This window comes from Sebastes umbrosus, chromosome 15, assembly GCF_015220745.1.
Source record: "Sebastes umbrosus isolate fSebUmb1 chromosome 15, fSebUmb1.pri, whole genome shotgun sequence".
Taxonomy (NCBI): domain Eukaryota; kingdom Metazoa; phylum Chordata; class Actinopteri; order Perciformes; family Sebastidae; genus Sebastes; species Sebastes umbrosus.
The window spans coordinates 14,546,840-14,564,995 of NC_051283.1; the positions used below are offsets into that span (position 1 = coordinate 14,546,840).

Genomic DNA, 18,156 nt, shown 5'->3' on the forward strand with positions numbered 1-18,156 from the left:
TATCAATTAACTTTGTATTCTTTTCCGGGAAATGTATTTAATAAATTACCAGCTACTGGGAAATAGCGGAATATAATTATTAAATAACGTTTACAATAAAGTAATTTTCAATCCATTTTGATGTACATATTGGGGTAATTTGGCAAAAATGTTAAATAGGTTACTTGCTAATTATCACCTAATTACCATGAAATTTGCAGACCTGTAAAATCAACAGACCTCACTGTAATCAGTTTTCATAGGAACTATTTTCTACTGAAGAAATAGTCCCAAAGAAAACTGTCGACCGTGCGTCCTGTTGATTATCTAGAGCAGTCGTTCCCAAAGACTGGGTCGGGACCCACAGGTGGGTCGCAGGAGATTTTATAAGGGTCACCAAATACATTTGCAGAATTTCTTTGATCGTCTTTTATTTAACAGTTATACCTGCAATACATCTTTGACCCACAAGAGGGAGCCTGAATGTTCATCTTCTTCTGATAATTGTAGCCTACTTATAACATTGAATCTAATTTGAAAGGCTAGTGTACATTTGTTTGTTTTACTGACGAGAGGAAAAAAAACGAGATCCTGTAAACTCCGCCTAAATGCATTTATTTGGTCTCATTTATGTAAGGGATAATGTACAGGTAATGTACATGCAAACCCCGACAGGGCGCTGTGGCACTCGTGTCGGGATCCACCCGTCCAAGCGGAGGGGTCTTGCATTGCCCTGAAGGGGTTTATTTCACTACAATGATTCACTAGCTGCATATTATCCCGCTTATTACACGGCTACTTACTTAAGAAATCAATAATTTGACACGAAAATGGTCCGCCAGAGTCCGACATCAGAACTGCGTCCATAGCAACGATCTGTTATACATAGCAACGGTCTGCTATAGAGAAATGACCGTAGAACACCGTGATTGACGTGTAATAAAAAGTAGTTAACGTATGTATATGATTTCAATAACTCATGCATAAAACAAAGTTGTGATTTATCAAGCTCTTTGACATGACTGGTTTACCTATTCAAGATAATATAAGGCGATGCAGAAATGGCTGTAAAAAAAAGGTCAGGAACGTTAATATATGCACAAATTTGCTCTTCTCATGATTTATAGAAATGGTTTATATTGTGAATTGGGTCGCAGTGGTTTGTCATTTTTAAAAAGTGGGTCCCCAGGAAAAAAAGTTTGGGAAACACTGATCTAGAGTATCTGGGACATAGCTTCTGGAAAGAGCTGTTTCGGTTTCTTTTTTATTATGTATGTAATAGATAAGTAGCACCACAAACTAAATTCCTTTCACCTCCATTGTACCAAAGTGAAGAAAGCTCAGACATCTCAAAACCTGTGCAAAGAAAAACAAAACTATCTAGATTCAACTAGAGCTAAGTGACAATACTTTTGTTTTTGTAATTTACACGACCCTTTAATGTTTAGGCCCAAAAAAACGTAACATTAAAAACCTCAATGCGACATACTGTAGAGCCTGGCCGATACCTACAGAGAATTATCTAAAATCTGATCCAATTGGCTGATATTCATTTTTCTAACAACCAAATTTAAGGGATCTTTATCAAATATGTTTGTCTAAGTTGTGACCAAGAAACTACGGTATGTAATGAAGACAAAATTTCTAAATTACCTAAAAAATTGGCCAAAACATTGCAGATGTATCGGTCCGGCTCTAAGCAGTGTACTACATACTTTGTGTCAACTTTTCCCCCCACTTGTCTCTATCTTAAATTATATACTTTACATATAAAAATACAGTGAAATCCCTTTTTAACAGAGAAGAAAAGTAGTAAAATACAACAATGGGCAAGAAAAAAATACCACTTAATGCTCGGACTGGAGACGTTCTCTAGGTTGTTCTCTTGTACAGTTTCATTTCATTTACACTAAATAGCAACACTGACCCAAAGCAGAGAACTGCACAACACTTTCTCCATATATGGGAGCTACAACCTCAAAGACTCGCAACAGTTTTAATGCCCGAAACAGAGCAGTACATCAGTACGTGATGACTAGTAACAGTTTAACTATATCTGGGTTGGAACAAAAAAATCCAGATGAACAAAACGGTATTTTTTTGATAAACTAAACAGGCCTCCTCTCGCCATCGCCTCCTTTGTGCCCAATGTGTCAACAGACGCCGGAAAACAGCTGCTGTTTGATCCGCTCCTCTGTCTTCACCTCCTCCTTGACCCTTCCATCATCTCCCCGACACACATCTGTCCATCTCACCGACTTCTCCTGCTCCGACATGTTGTCAATGTCGGTTTCCTCTTCCTGTTCCTCGACAGAAGCCCTGCTCCCCGACAGGAACGCCCTTTGATGCCGCGCATCCTCCTCCCTCTCCTCTCCACCTTCCTGAGGGCTCGCTCCTTCGCTCCTTCCGCTGTCTCTCCTCCTCCTACCCTCTGCCGCCTCTTCGTCTTCCTCCTCTATTGTGTTTCTTCTCAACCTGTCCATTTCCGTCTCCATCAGAGGGGACCTGTTCTCCATCTCCTCTTGCGTTTCTCCACCAGATTTTTTCTTCGCCTTGCTCCGACCCCTGAGGTTCGGCATCTGAAACCAAACAGATGTGTTTGAGACAGTTTTGCGCTTTGTGTCGAGTCTTTTTCTTTCCATCTCTCCAGACACCTGCCAAACCACAACAAAGCCTCTTTTATTGATGCATCTTTCCTGTACAGTTTAAGGTCTCCTATTATTAGACTTTTTCCTGAGCGTTTTTTATATTTGCTGTACATCCCATATTTAGCAACACAACTTTTTAGTGGCACCTTCCTGTGACATAAAGGCACGCATCCTAAAGGCACAACAGACACGAGTGACAGATTCTCTGCGAAGATGGAAGACGAAGGGGAGCAAACCTTGAAGTCTTTTCTCTTGCGCTGCAAAACGGGTCTCTGAAGGAAGAGGATTTGCTTGGTCGACAAACTCCCGTCGCTGCAGAAAGAAAAAGAGCAGCACTTTTTACTACTGTTATTATCTGAGGAGCTCGCATGTCACTACATGTATTGAAATCCAGTTTCAGTTCGCTGCGGTTCGTAAAGTGACAGGTTACAAGACAACAGCACATCAGCGACTGTGTTTTTGTTCGCAGCTCCGGCAGTTTTCAAAAGCGGTTTCATGTTGAGATGAGCATATGATCATGATTTGTCAGATCTTGAACCATCTGTCCTGTTTATCTAAACTACGCTGTCAGTCCTTATCCCAAAAAAGAATGAGACAGACAAAAGAGTATAATGACTCTAAAATCAACAAAGCAGTAATTAGTCCTTAGATGATGTTATTCAAAATTATGGAATATAAAGAAAAAGCAGGTGAGTTTATGGTTGTAACAGTGGTATCTTGGGGTGTAGCTGCAGCCCATTCTCATTCCCAGGGCGTGAAATACCGATGCTTTATCATGACCGTTGGCGTTCAATACCGCCGCACAAGGCACCCTTCAGCACCGATATGAGACCTTTCCATTAACTACAATGTAAACCCATCCGCGGCAACAGTTAACGCTCAGGGAAAATACACCGGGAGTGACTGTGGTGACGTAGTTTAAAGAGCGAAAGAGACACACAGGGCAGGCGGGAAGGGAGGACGACGGGTCCAACAAACACAGGGCATTCACTTTACATCAAGAGGTATCGTATAGATAACTCCTCATTTCAACTTCACCAATCAGCCCCTCCTGGTCCATTGAGGTGATTTAAAAGTGAGCGATAGAAATAAATAGAAACAGCTGGGCCTCTGATAAAAGTTCAGCTCAAAGCAGCGTGCCACATCGCGCTGTGTCGCACACAGCCAGGACATTCCAATAAAAAAGGTTCTTAAACAGTGTTGTTAATGGATTTGCGGAGCACAAGACCTGTAGGATAAACTTCTAATGAGGGTGAGTACTGGTTTCTTTTTGTTATTATGGAGTGGGATCGCGGATTTAAATCTATAGCACTGTAATTGTTACATTTCACATATCACAATTATGTTATGCTGCTGACGTGAAGTCACATTTTCACTGTAAAAACGTAGTAGTTTTAACCCAAACCATTGTGTTTTTTCCTAACCCTATAAATGGTTTTGTAGTCTAATCCTAAGCAAGTGTTTATGTTTAATTCACAACATTAAGGACGTGTTTGCTGCGAGCAAAAAGTGACGCAGAGGGGTCTGACAAAGCGTCGGTATGCGACGAGTTGGGCCGAGAACGTGTTGCTAGTTCTGTACCTGTTAGTCTTCACAATTGGCGTGGGTAACACACACATGAGCCTCCATCCATACGGAGCCAGAGACTGGAGCAAGGGGATGTAGTCTGTCTTCACCACAACACCCTGGACATGAGACAGAAAATCACACAAAGTGTACATTGCAAAGTGACAAAAAAGAAAACGCATTACAGTAGCCGTGCAGGTATAGGCAAAGTTAATCTGAGCCACAAGCACACACGCTGCTTTCCTTCATCTCCACTCTTATGTAATGTTTGACAGAAAACAGCTTAAGCCTTCAGTCACAAAGGATTTTCTCAAAGTGCACATCTTCACCAGAGTATTAAAAGACCCACATCAACGACAGTCCACTGCTCGACCACGATGGCGTCGTAGGAGGCGTTTGTGGTCTCCTCTGCGGAGCTCTGGAAGATGAACACGCTATCCACACATGAAACGCCGTTGTCTGGAGAAACGGGACAAATTAAGAGAGAGATAAGCAGAGGAGGATGTGTGTGACTCAGACAGGAGTTACAAGCTCATCTCCACTCTCCAATCTCTCACTATTGATCCCCCCCGTTCCCGCTGGTTTAAGCCTACTTATTCAATGGGTGACTGAACAGTGACTTATGGTATAAGCCGCGGACTTATGGCGCGTCACTCCATGCATACCATCCATTACCAACAACGGAGCTAAAATCTACAGCCTGAGCTGCTTTTTCCTCTCGTCAGGAACTAGTGAAACCAGTGAAAGGTTAGGAGGAAAGGTGATGAAACAGTTACTTTAAAGCTGCAATAATCTATATATTTATATTATTTGAAAACAATCATCAAATAACTATATTTAATGTGGAAGTGGTCGCCCATAGGGATGAACCCACTGATAATTGTAACCCAACTCTGCAGTTCCCTTTAGCTTTACATAACATTTTAGCCCCTTTCAGCTAGTTGTTTTGGTTTTACGACCTACGACTTTACTGTTGTGGTTCAGCCTTACTGTTCTCATCAACTTTATGTCCAGCCACAGCAAGCAGCTGTTTTCAGGAAAACCAAGACCAATGACTAAGATTCCATCATGAGCTATTATGTGATGACGCAACAATGAATTTGGCCATGCAACTTTCTGGTGTGAGTTGGTGCTAATGCAGCCTGTAGTTGCATACTTCATGGTACATTTGCAACATTTTTTCTGATTTTACATGCTCTAAATCAGGGGTGGCCAAACCTTTTCCCTTGGAGGGCCAAAACTGGAACTCAATGGTGGGCCACGGGTCAAAAGTAAACAATTATGGTTGTAGGTGGAATATTTCTTTAGCTTTTACATAGTTAACCCCATGAAACCCATCTGCTGAATACAATTGGGCTCATTTTCAGTCATACTGTACATCAATTATGCATTTCCAAGACTGTTTAGGGACCCTAGCATGCAGAAATATTCAAATAGCCTTCACCATTTTTAGTATAGGCGAAAATAACTACTAATAATTTATACTGCATTCAAAAAACTGCATGTTTTTGCCCTAAACTACATGTGATTATCATAAAGTGGGCATGTCTGTGAATGGGAGACTCTTAGGTACTATAGAACCCATTTTCATTCACATACCTTGAGGTCAGAGGTCAAGGGACCCCTGTGAAAATGGTCATGCCAGTTTTTCCTCGCTAAAATTTAGCGTAACTTTGGAGCGTTATTTAACCTCCTTCCTGACATGCTAGCATGACATGGTTAATACGAATGGATTCCCTAGGTTTTCTAATTTCACATGATACCAGTAACTTCACTAGTTCTAAAACTGAGCCTGCTAAAGCTGAAAGAGAGTAAAGTTATGATCCTGTGGGCCTTTTAATTTAAAAAAATAAATAATTCACTAACGTCTGGCCGGCCAAATCAAACCTGATGGCAACTTTGGGCAGCCCTGCTCTAAATGTATGACTCTAGGGTGACGGCGCTTCCAAAATCACATAATCAGCAGTAGTTTATTGCTATGGCCATGAAGCATACCGTTATCATCTCCGAGCTGGAAAAACCCGTCTATGAGGTGCGCACCGTTGGTGAAATGCTGAGTCATGTGGTCGAGCCAGTGTGTGTCAACGTCTGTGATTAGCCCGGCTTCCTTTTGTACTTGCAGAGGCACCCTGAGTGAGTAGAACCTCAGAGATGTGTTCAGCTCTCCCGTGTGGTTGTACAAAGCAAACAGCTGCATCCCTAAAGGCACACAAACAAACAAAAAAAGGACAGACAATTGGACACCGAATAGAACTTTGCATACTGATGATTTGTCCAGGTCGTGTCTAGAAGGTAACCCGCAAATTGCTAAAACTTGTAAAAACTGGCAAAAACTCAACCTTAACCATTTGAAGTCAATGCCTAACCATCTTGCGAGGGTTTCACAATTTGTGTCTTGCCTTCGTGACACGACCTTTGTCCAATGACCCCAGTACAAACAGGAAACTGGTTACTTACTACCCTGCACTGGTGGTGAAGTTGCATTCTTGTCTTTTTCTGAACCCTTGAGTCGGATATGGTTGTTGTTGTTGTGTGTCGTCACTCTGCTTTGCCCATCTGTGCAGGTAGAGCTGGACTTTCTCTCATGGTTTCGATCCAGTTCGGGAGAGCTGGGCCAGCTTTCGGAGCTTGAACTAAGTCTTTCTGTCTGGTCGGAGAGGTGAAAATGTCCCTTCTGCTGTCTGATTATATCTGCAGCTTCAGGAGGGCTGGGACACCGCTGGTTCCCTTGGGCGTCTGCTGGGTTTTGATTTGAACACCACTGAACTGTGTCTACGCCGCTGTGATCTTGAGGCCGGTTCGTTGATTCTAGAGACTCTTTGAGGCCGATCTGTACCGTCTGCGTTTGCTCGTTGGACTCGTCTTGCTCTAAACTCTGGAGAGGACTGAAGTCCGGTTCTCTTGGCTTGTGGTCCCATGTGTTATGATCCAACTCTTGAGGCTCAAAGCGGTGACGGTCAGGTTCTGCGTCTTTATGATGTGGTTCCGTAGGATCTGTTGGGCTGGTGTTGGCGCTGAAGGGGTGTCGATGTATGGGTGAAGGGCTTGAATGTAAAGAGGACAGGTCTTCGGGGTCCCAGTGCCCCAAGTAGCAGGGTCCTCCACCCGGCTGCTGGAGAAAGCCCACAAACATCACCCCTTGCTCTGCTACATCCTGGATCTGCAGGTATAACACACACACACACACACACAAAATAAACTAGAATAAATTTCAGTGACGCGTAAATATAAAAGGACGTCATTCACAGCACCACAAATAAATTTGCACAGCCTCTTCTACTACAGTCTGACAAACAAAGCCTCATTTACACACAAACAAAGCCTGACGTAGATATTCTGCAAAATAACAACCTACCTAATCATCTGCAAAGATCAAATATTCAAATGACAAAAGGACCTCATTATCTCAACGCATCCGTGTGTGTACGCGTGTGACAGTGTGTGTGTGCCGCTCCCTCCCGTGGAGCTCTGGTGGTTAATTGTCAGTTGATATTTGGGCTGACAGTTTTAGACAGGCTCAACGGGAGAGAAATCAGATTGCAAACTACCACCAAAACAATAATGAGACGCATCTTCCCCCCATTACCCACTACTTTTGACACTTCACTCATCCACACACACACACACGCATCACATATATTAACAGTCTCTCTATTACCATCCGACACACTCGCAATTACACAGAGCCACACAGGTTTTATCTGATGAGTATGTCCGGAGACAGATTGAGAGTGGGTGGGATAGCGAGTGCTGGAGAAATAGAAGTATAGAATAGCAAAACCGAACACACACAACCAGCCTGTCACTCTGTCTGCCCGGTACCGCTCCTGGGTTCTTATCTCCAACTCTCTCTGGCAGCTTGTGATCTGATTGGTTATTCATGTCACGCCGCCGGAGCCTATCACATTATATTCAGTGATGTGCATTTCCATCCAATCAGGTTTCCCTTTGTGCTCGTTGGGTGTTCAGATGCAAATCTATTCAATAGAGCACATTTTCATTTCCCATTGTAGGACCGTTGCAGTATTCATGAGCAGAGGGAGTAAAGGTGAGTTTTACAGCTGATAAATGCCAGCAGTGACGACGCTGTGGTTGGCAGGGTATCTTAGGGTTAAGTCTCATTACGGTTTACCATAACTTCTGTCACCTTCCTTTCATTATAGGGCCCCTCCTGCTGTTGCCTAGTTACAGGAGATGCAACTAGTGGTAATCCAGTATGTTTCGCTGATTTCTTCTCCTCCCCAGTCTATTTTTTTTAGAGGCAGGGTTACAGACAGGCAATTATAGGCAGTTGCCTGTAGCCCTTTGAGCCCCGTAATGTTCCCTTCAGTGTCACAGCACTGTTGCACCAACATGAGAGACACAAAACAGGTATGGAGAATGAGCAGGGTTTCATAAAGGGTAACTTTGGTATTTTCAACCTATTTTCCTATGTTTTTGTGTCTAAGTGACTAATGGGGACAACACTTTTTGAAATTGGTCCAGTATTGAGGGAGAGCGCTGCAGCCGCTAAAGAAGCTGCAATGTAATCATTTGGGGCAACCTGGCACCGTCAGTTTACGTCCACTAACAGTGCTTGTCTTTGCTACTGACAGGCTCAGATTGTTGTTATAAGTGTCTGACAACATTATAGAAAGGACCCTACAGAAAAATTAAACCTTTTTCTTACCTTTCCCTTTCTGTTTGTTATTGTGTCATGTGACTTGTTGCCGGAGTACAACGGTGGAAACGTGAGTGAGAGTTATAGAGAGGAGTGCTACGGGACACCGGTGTTGTCAGAGTTTGTTGTGTTGGAGTACAGAAAGCGTAGCTTAGTGTTATCTAAAAGATTTTCAATGTCACGGCTGAATGTTTAGATGATTTTGACAATGTGGATGCGACACAAGGTTTCAGAACTAGACTTCTCCGAGCGAGACACACAATAACAAACAGGTCGGATCAAGCAAAAGGTAAGAAAAATGTTTTGTTTCTCTGTAGGATCCTTTCCATAATGTTGTCAGACACGAATAATGACAATCTGAGCCTGTCAGTGGCAAAAACAAGCACTTTTAGTGGACGCAAACTGACGGTGCAAGGTTGCCCAAAATGATTACATTACAGCTTGTTTAGCAGCTGCAGCGTTTTCCTTCAATACCGGGCCAATTTCAAAAAGCGTTGTCCCCATTAGTCACTTAGATACAAAAATATGGGAAAATAGAGTCCAGGTTGAAAAATACCAAAGATATCCTTTTAAAGAGTCCGCTGATTTAGCAACGCAATCCTATAACATTGTCGGACTCACAACACTTTTTAGTCCACGCATTCCTGCTGCCTGCATTACCCAGAATGCACCGGCAGTTCGGGCGGAATCTCAGGTGTGTTATGCTACTGAAGCAGCGGCTAATGTAGCCTCAAGCAGAGATTAGGAGCGGGCTGCAGAGGTCTGATAAACTCCATACCTCCAGATTTTTTATCCTTCAGTTGTTGCATGTTTTCATTAGAGGGCCTTTCCTCAAAGTAGTTCTAGCAATTTTAAAAGTGCTATTGATAACATTGATGACTTTTAGCCACTAGATGTCGCATTCTCCCTCCCCTGTTCCATTGCATTCACTTCACAACAAGTCGTTGCCAGGCATTTACCATCAATCTCAGACATTTTATCCATTTTTCCAGCACTAACTGACGACCCAGAGATACCACGTGATACGAGCATCGTTTTACTATTGGCTCACAAGCCTTGTCAGAAGTGGGAACCAGACGTCAGATATCTTCTGCAGAGATCAACAAAACGTTCATTTTGGACCAGCCAAAATTTTTAAAATGATAATTCACAATCATAATAATTTAGAACCAAATTAATCGGCACCTTTCTAAAGGCTCTGTGGATGTTTATTTTTTATATTTGTCTACATAAAAATGTTATCAATAAGACCTTTAAGCCTTCTACCCTACACAGGTGCCTCCTCAGTAAAGCCATGGTGCACAAAGATCCTATTTGACCTACCATGATAATTACAGTCAAAAAAGTTATTTTTACCCCGTAGAAGTAGAACACTGATTGCAAAAAAGTGAACTTACCCTCTTGACGTAGCTCTGGATCACTTCTGGGTCGGCTGCCTGGTGGCCTGCCACACACACGTCTGTCTCCAGACGATGTCTCGCCCACCTCAGTTGGCTTTTCTCTGAACTACAGGGTGAGAAAGGAAAGAATTTAAACAAATATTCAGTATAAAGCATCAATCATGTGTCATTTAGTTCAGTTCAATTCGGCTCCTATGAACCAGAAAATGTTGAATGTTCTCGTGCTGTTATAACATTACATTTAGGTTCGTTTCCTGTCCATTATCATCACCAGAGCAGCTCCATCACCCAGTAACATTACAGTCTAAACGAGTTTCTGGCAGACGTGCTCACATTCGCGAGTGCTCATTGACCCAGAATGATCACAGCAGAAACATAATGTCAATTCTGGTACAGGCTGAATTTTCCATTTATGGGGAGCGCACATTCACCACAATCACAAAAGACTTATTAGACAGAGAGAGGGACTGAATTTCCTTCTGCTCCCGCTGCAAGACACCATCATGAAAGGAGTATTCAGATACGCCTCTTCAGATTTGGATTGAGGTCAGTGGGAAGGCCGTGGTAATATCTTGTGCTCTGAGGCGTGTGACATTCGCAGCTAGATTTGAAACAGTAGATCTGTCAGATTTTTTCTTCTTTCATTTTTAGGGTTTTTGATGAAAGGGGACGGCGGTGATGGGGAGATAAAAGGCGGAGTTTAAAGGGGACGGAGGGTGGTGGGGAGGACAAAAGAAAAAGGGGGGGGACGGCCATCACTGAAGAAAGCAGATGAAAGGATGGAGAGATGGTTTCTCTCTTTCAGCGCGCCGTTCCCCTCTGGCAAGCGCTGATGATGCAATCAGCCGTCTCCACGGTGACAGGTGCCAGGAAGCAGCAGGACCACTTGGCAGGAGGGGCATCAAAGGAGCAGCCCGGCACCTGCCTGTGCACTACAGTGTGTGTGTCGGTGTTTGTGTGTGAGTGAGTGAGTGTGTATACGCTATTCCTTGAATTCACATTACAAAGAGTACACAGAAAACTGTAGTCTAAGCAAAGTGATTCCTTTTAATTGCATTTGCTAGTTAGCAATAAACACAAAGTCCAGCTGAGGCTGATGGAAACATCATTAGTTAGTAGTGTTGATAAACCAAATAATTGGACAAATTGAAATTTTGACCAGATGAAAAGCGCTAGATGGAAAGTTAATTGATCACCAAAGTTATTAAAAGTTCAATATGGGGGGAAATAATGTCCGTACCAAGCGTCAATTTTATACATCAATGGCGGCAAATTCTGGAAATGAAGCCAATGCAGAAGGGCCAAAAACTGCAGTTCTTCGAATGGCCACTTGAGGCTTGCTCCAAAAGCAAGTCAATCCCCGTAGATCCCCATGTTAAAATGCAAGAATTTACAGCAGAAATATAATATAATAATACATGTTTACAGCCTGGTACAAAAAAACGTTTTGGTTGTGTCGTGTGTGGTCAATGGCAGGATGGCGACAGCCGGAGCTATCCACTTTGAGCCTCACAACAGCTCTTCAGAAACCCATGGATGACGTCACGGAGACGGACATATTTTAACAGTCTATGGTGTTTACCAAATGTCGTGACAATGCATCTGGTAGATGTTGATATAAGTCACTTGATAAGTGAAAACTTTGACCTCCTGGTAGCGCTAGATGTAAAGTCATTAGGATTCATCCTCTGGGAAACATTCATTTGTAAATCCTTCCAATAGTTGTATGGCTGAATGCTATTATGAGGAATTGGGGGGAAAATAAGGACCAATGACTAGTGATAGGCCCTTTTGACAGCACCCATTTTTACATATCATAGCAGGGTAAACACAGGTGTAATTGATGAAATGAGTTATACAGTAGTCCTGTTGTATTTAGTGTGCCACAGCCATTCCAGTGAGCCAGCATTCACAATACCAATTAATGTTATTAATTACACCTGTGTTTACCCTGCATGTCAAAATAGCTGCTGTGAAAAGGGCCTGTTATTGAAAGCATCTCTTTTATCAAAAAGCTGATGCTGTACATGTCCTGAGTCAATACTGGGGAACATTATTTAAGACCCAAATGGGAACAGAGCTCCAAATGAATCCACCAACAGGTCTCTGCATGCATGTATATGGTTTCTATTTGGATCAGTTCTGTCAGTAACTTCCACAATGAGATGCTGAGAATAAAGCTCAGCTTGCATGCCGTATACCAGAGCTGAGGGAGGTATGAAAATAATGCTTTGTTCAAATGTGACTGTGAATATTGTAGTTTCCACCAGAGAGTAACTGGGTTACAGAGGAGATACACTGTATGAAGTGTAGTCAGACAGTATGGTATATAATCAGGTATAGTCAAAAGTGAAGGAATTGGGACAGCGAAGTAAAGTTAGATGCTTTTTATGTCGCTGACTCATCTGCAATTAATTTTACATCAAGAGAAGGAGGTGAGGTGCAGAGTTGTGCTTGTAGTAATGGGTCTCAATGGGCTTCCCTGTCAAAACAATGAAGTTGCAAAAGCTGCTACCTAACTATTGTCTAAATTTGGCTGCGAATGAATCACCTCATTAATCTTAATCAATCTGCTATGTAAATCCTCACAGTGAAAATGTTTTATTCTATAAGGGTGGCCAGGAGACCGCTGTTCGTGTCCCGTGTGAAACCACAAGTCAACTTTGATTCATTTGTCTCAACTTCCATACTTAAGTTACGGCACCTACTTGTTATTTCAAGCCAAACCACAATCTTTTCCTAAAGCTAACTAAGTATTTTGTTGCTTAATCCTAGCAAAGTTGATCTTTTCCTAAACCTAACTAAGTAATTGTATTTAATATACACGTGCATCACATGTTGCTGGATATTTGTAGGAAAACGCATGAAAAATACGTTGTTGGTAGTCGGGCTGAGCGTCATGAAAAAAAAGGGAAATTTGTGTCTATGTACACGAATCAAATAGATTAAAATTTCATGACTATTTCACGAATTGCCTTGAGACTTTGTTGGAAGACAAGCATGTGTTTAGTTTTTGTACCTTGGCGTCTCTCGGACCAACACGGCCCGGTGCAGCTGGCGCTGGATGTGTGCGTGACGAGGGCCGCAGGGATGGACGAATGGGTGCACGGCGACCAGGACGAAACCCTGCGCGTAGAGTTCTCTGACCTGAACCGGTAGCTCTCTGACCGAGGAGAGACAAAGCACCGATGACACCGGCACCTCTGGAGAACGGATGAGAGGGGAAGGCAGAGAAAAAAACATGGGAAATAGTCAAGACATGGACATGACAGGTTGCAAAAGAGGCAGGGAAAAATAGTAGAGACGGATTTGGAAGTGGCGAAAAGCTGGAACAAAGAGGGGAAAGAAAAGAGGGACAAAGGGTGTGAAGAAACAAAGACAGAGCATGTTTCATTATGATAATTCCCCCTGAACAACAACACATGGCATCTTCACGCTAAATCTGAAACTAATTACACCAGAACTATTAGCCTCACTGTCACCAGCAGTCTGGCTTTTGGAAAACACACACATGCAAACATGCATATGCATACTGGATAGTGGAAGTGCTCCTTTGAACACACACTCATCCATATCACAGACACATTTTCGCCTACACTAACAGGCAGTTGAGTATAGTAAAAAAAAAAAAATGCACACACACATACATCAAAAGGTTGGAAAGACAATGCTATCACATTGGCTGTGAGGTATTAGCAGCAATCACTAACACAGAGCCGGCTCCCTTATTACCAAACACAATGGGAAGAAAACCCCCTTTACTTCAGTGGAGAATGGTTAGCGGAGCTTATCGTATGGGAGCAAACTGTCACGGGCAAATCCACCAGGGAGAGCGCAATGTTTGCGAGAACCGCCCTCTCAGGGTCGGTGCATTGTAGTAAAAGCTCCCTCTGTGTTCGCGGGCTTTTAAGGGAACACGTGCGTGTATGGATGTGTGTTTCTTTATCGCTGAGTGAAGCCAGGTGTGTGAAAGAGAGAGAGATAGAGGAGCATGGAAAATGAGATGAGAGAAGTGAAGAAAAGGGAGACACAGGAAGAGAGAGGCAGTTAGCAGAGCTGTGTTGGAGAGAGAGAGAAAGAGGGAGATGAGGCTGTCTGTTTGTGCCTGAATGCTTGTCATCCATTCCCATTCAATCTCATTTGCATGGGTCTGGAGAAGAGAAAATAACCTGAATAAATTAACTAGACCCACACACAAACACACACACACACACACACACACACACACACACACACACACAAAAACACACACACACACACGCAGAGAGAGGGGGAAAAAAAAGATGTGCAAGCCATCTCATTTTCAATTTGTTCTCCATCATCTGGCGTGTTCACACATACACACACACACACACACATATATGAGAGGCTGGCCAGCATGCAAGGATACAAGCACATGAACACACTGACTCCCATCTCAGTTAAACAATGGGAGCAAAAACTCCCCAAGAAAATCCAACCATCACATCATCTTGGCATCGCCGCTCGGAACCTTTCATCAAGCAAGCACTTAAACGGGTGTCTGTGGGGACTTATCAAAAAGCAGCCCAGCGATGGTGATAATAATAATAACAGCTGGAGACTGGGGTGGGGTGGATAACAGCGATCCTGTCACCGTAAACAGTCATTAGCCGTCATTAGCTGTGCACGGCTGGCACTCACCCACCGACAAGACGCGGGCAAGGCATCGCAGCTAATTTGGGCGAGGCATACAGAAGTTATTAGGGTGTTATGCGGCGCTTTAGGCTGGGAAGCGACTTCATTTATACTGTCTGCCACAGTGGGATTTAAAGGGAGGCTGCAATTCCGCTCCAGAATGGGAACATGGGAACGGCTCAGGGCAGAAAAGCCGGGTGGAGTTTTATAGTGCCAGCTAGCGAGGGCTGGGAGGTGTGCAAAAGAGTGTGTGTGTGTGTTTTAAAGAGGACCTGTTATGTTTTTGTGCTTTTTCCTTTCCTTTAGTGTGGTATATAGTTTTTTGTGCATGTAAAAGGTCTGCAAACTTTCAAACCCCAAAGTCCAGGCCAAAGGGAGAAACACTGCTCCTGAACATTCTGAAGCACCTTGCTTGAAGTCCCGCCTTTTCTTCCATAATGTAGTGATGTCACCAAGTAACACATTTGCATAATACCTGCCTAGCAGCTAGTTTGGTACGCCCTCTAACAAAGCTAGTCTGAGCGGACAAAGCTAGAGTGCTCCAGGGACGATGTATTTTTGTAAGCCAACCAGGAAGTTAGCATCGCCCTGGTTCCCTCGACAAAAAGTCAATGGGATCTTTCCATTGAGTTTTGGATTATTGCAGAAAATAAGCTCTGTGGCAAACAAACGTTTATGATACTTACACGTTTTGTTCAGCAAGATAATCTCCACAAATGAACACTACTGTTAGGATTTTTGAAGTGTGAATGCAATCGCCAGAAGTAAAAAGCTAACGTTAGGCTATAAACGAACTACACCATGAGTATACACAACGAGAGTTGCGGTGATGACGTTTAGTAGTCATTTAGCCACATTTTTAAGACACGTAAAGGCTTCAAAATTCATGAGTGGGATATTTACTGACGTATTTTATATCGTAGAACAAAACATTGAAATCTCTTAATCTTGTGTTAACCACAGACCTTATTTCAGGCATTTAACTAAAAACCCATTCAAAAAAACCCATTAACTTCCAGACGAGGGAACCAGAAGTGCTAAAATGATAACTCATTTCCGGGTTTTAGGACTAATTCCTGCAGCACTCTATGGAGCGTTTCAGACAGAGGGTGAAAATAGGTGCTCCAGCACAACCGGTATGGGAAAATCTAATGTTTTTTAAACATTAAAGCATGTAAACATGTTTTACTAGAAACCCAAAATGCAAGTATGCACCTGACAAAAAGCACAATAGGTCCTCTTTAAGGGAGTTAGAGATGTATGATGGAGCGTTTTTGTGACTTCCAAGAAGACGAAGAAGTGGAAGTAAATGTGTTTGAGGATATAGTAGAGTGGGAACATTTGCATCCTTACATGCAAGTTTAAAAAGGGAGATACAGACATCCAAGGGGTGCATTGTTCAACTGACACAAGACGCTACCCGAGCGGCTGTTCAGCTGTTGATCCCCCCTCTCTGCTATTTACGTCCCCACCCCGAAGCTCTGACCACATGGCAGCCGCCGTGTGTCGCGAGCGATGCCTCACTTTTTGACCCTGGATTTCACACGCTTGCATTCGTGTGAGTGTGAGAGTCATCCCCCTTCCCGTAGCTGCTTGAAAGGACTTATTAATTCCTTGTACAAAATCCCTGGAATTTCTGCGTGTGACTGTAAAGCATATTCTGCAGTGTATGTATGTGTGCCAAAGTATCTCAGCGAGCGTGCATGGGCCATCTTTTTTTTTTTGCCTGTGTGAACGAGAAAGAAAGAGTTTTTGCACTAAGCCTGCTAGGTGATGCATGGGGATTACGACTCACAGCCACCCTCCAGGCTTATCCCCTCTGCTTGCTGGAGGTTCACGTTTATTTAAATAGCCTTCTAATGACTTGCAGAGGTTTTAGGCGAGGATATGTGCCAAAACAGTGACTATAAAATAATCAGCTTCCTGGAGCCAGGAGCTCCCCACTGTTTTTTGGGAATGCAGCTGCGGGCTGTGAAAGTTATTGGTCAGCATCTGATCTCTACTCAGAAGTCTTTACAGGAAAATGTCTGACGAGAATGGCTGACAAGTAGAGTACAAAAAAAAGGTTTGCTGTGGTGAGAGCACAGTGTGGCTCTTAAGGTGCATACAGTACCATATACGTGTGATGCTGTGAATCTCTCTGCCTTCTTTGCTGGTGTTCTATCACGCCAATGAGACTGCATAAAATGATTTGATCGACAGTTTCAGTAATCTTTCGGGGAAAAAAAATGCCTGGAAAAGCGTGTCAGGCAGCAAAGATCTCGCAAACTGATGATGGATTTGTGCTTCGTCTGCTCTCCGAGCAAAATACATCATATTCTGATAGGAAAGATGTAAGGCAGAGGGGGGATGTTAATCAGTCTTTGTCAACAGAAGGAATATATATCACAGCATTCAGGTGTAGATCACGTACACATATATTCACACAGTTAAAATAAACCTGCCCACAGGTATACAGTAGCGAAAAGCCACACAAACACACGTGCCCACACACACTGCTGAGAATTAGGCACATGTTGTAGGTTTTAATGAGCCGAGTGGGTCTCCGTCTCTGCAGGGCGGCAGAAAGTCATCAGCAGAGTTCAGCTCCTCGCTGTCTGCTCCAGAGACCGGCGTTAGTCACGCGGCATCACACCTAACTTACTTCCTCACACATCCTCAAGATTCCTGACTCCCGCTCGCTCGCTCGTTCTCACACCTCCTCGCATCTCGAGACACTCCGCTTCCCTCCTCGCTCCAGACCTGACTCACGCTCGCACGGTTACTCTCGTTCGTTCGCTCTCTCTCACCCTCTGTTGTCTGTTACAGCTCCTTGACTTCATTCTCCCCTCCCTTCTACTTCGCTCTACCTCTTTTCTGTTCATTCGTTTTCCTTCTGCTCATTATCTGAGCACAGCTTGGGCACAAAGGAGGGTTAAAATGTCACACCTGGCTGTTACAGTTCATACTCTACATTCATGCTGACATGTCAAGGTAACCCATCAATGTTAAAATGGGAATAATGGAGATCGTGGCGCCTACTGTGAAGGTGTCAAAGTGCAGCAGATTGGTGAGTAATAATTGTAGAATAAGACATTGGTTTGGAGATGAGAATCAAATAAATGGTCCATGTGTGAAGCGCAGGCCAAACGCCTGAACATATTTTTTTCCTCAATCTCCCCGTATTCACCACGGGGTCGCTCTGACCCAGCGTGAGCGAGTTAGTCACACGGAAATATTTTTCAGCTGAAGCGCTCCTGCAGTTAGA

General features: G+C 43.3%; 1 protein-coding gene across 2 annotated transcripts in view; it reads right to left on the reverse strand.

Annotated features, from left to right (window-relative positions):
- Nucleotides 1-98: 98 nt before the first annotated feature.
- rftn1a (raftlin, lipid raft linker 1a) overlaps nt 99-18,156 on the reverse strand; it is a 30,215-nt gene continuing 12,157 nt past the window's right edge. Inside the window, exons 3-10 of one of the 2 annotated variants that reach the window (XM_037793655.1) lie at nt 13,273-13,456; nt 10,251-10,359; nt 6,654-7,353; nt 6,189-6,392; nt 4,543-4,652; nt 4,209-4,312; nt 2,864-2,939; nt 99-2,558 (exon numbers count right to left, since the gene is read on the reverse strand). In XM_037793655.1, coding sequence (XP_037649583.1) covers nt 2,133-2,558; nt 2,864-2,939; nt 4,209-4,312; nt 4,543-4,652; nt 6,189-6,392; nt 6,654-7,353; nt 10,251-10,359; nt 13,273-13,456 — 1,913 coding nt within the window. In that variant the 3' untranslated portion in view covers nt 99-2,132. Of the gene's footprint in view, nt 2,559-2,863; nt 2,940-4,208; nt 4,313-4,542; nt 4,653-6,188; nt 6,393-6,650; nt 7,354-10,250; nt 10,360-13,272; nt 13,457-18,156 lie in introns of both variants that reach the window. The other variant, XM_037793654.1, reaches the window with a different exon arrangement.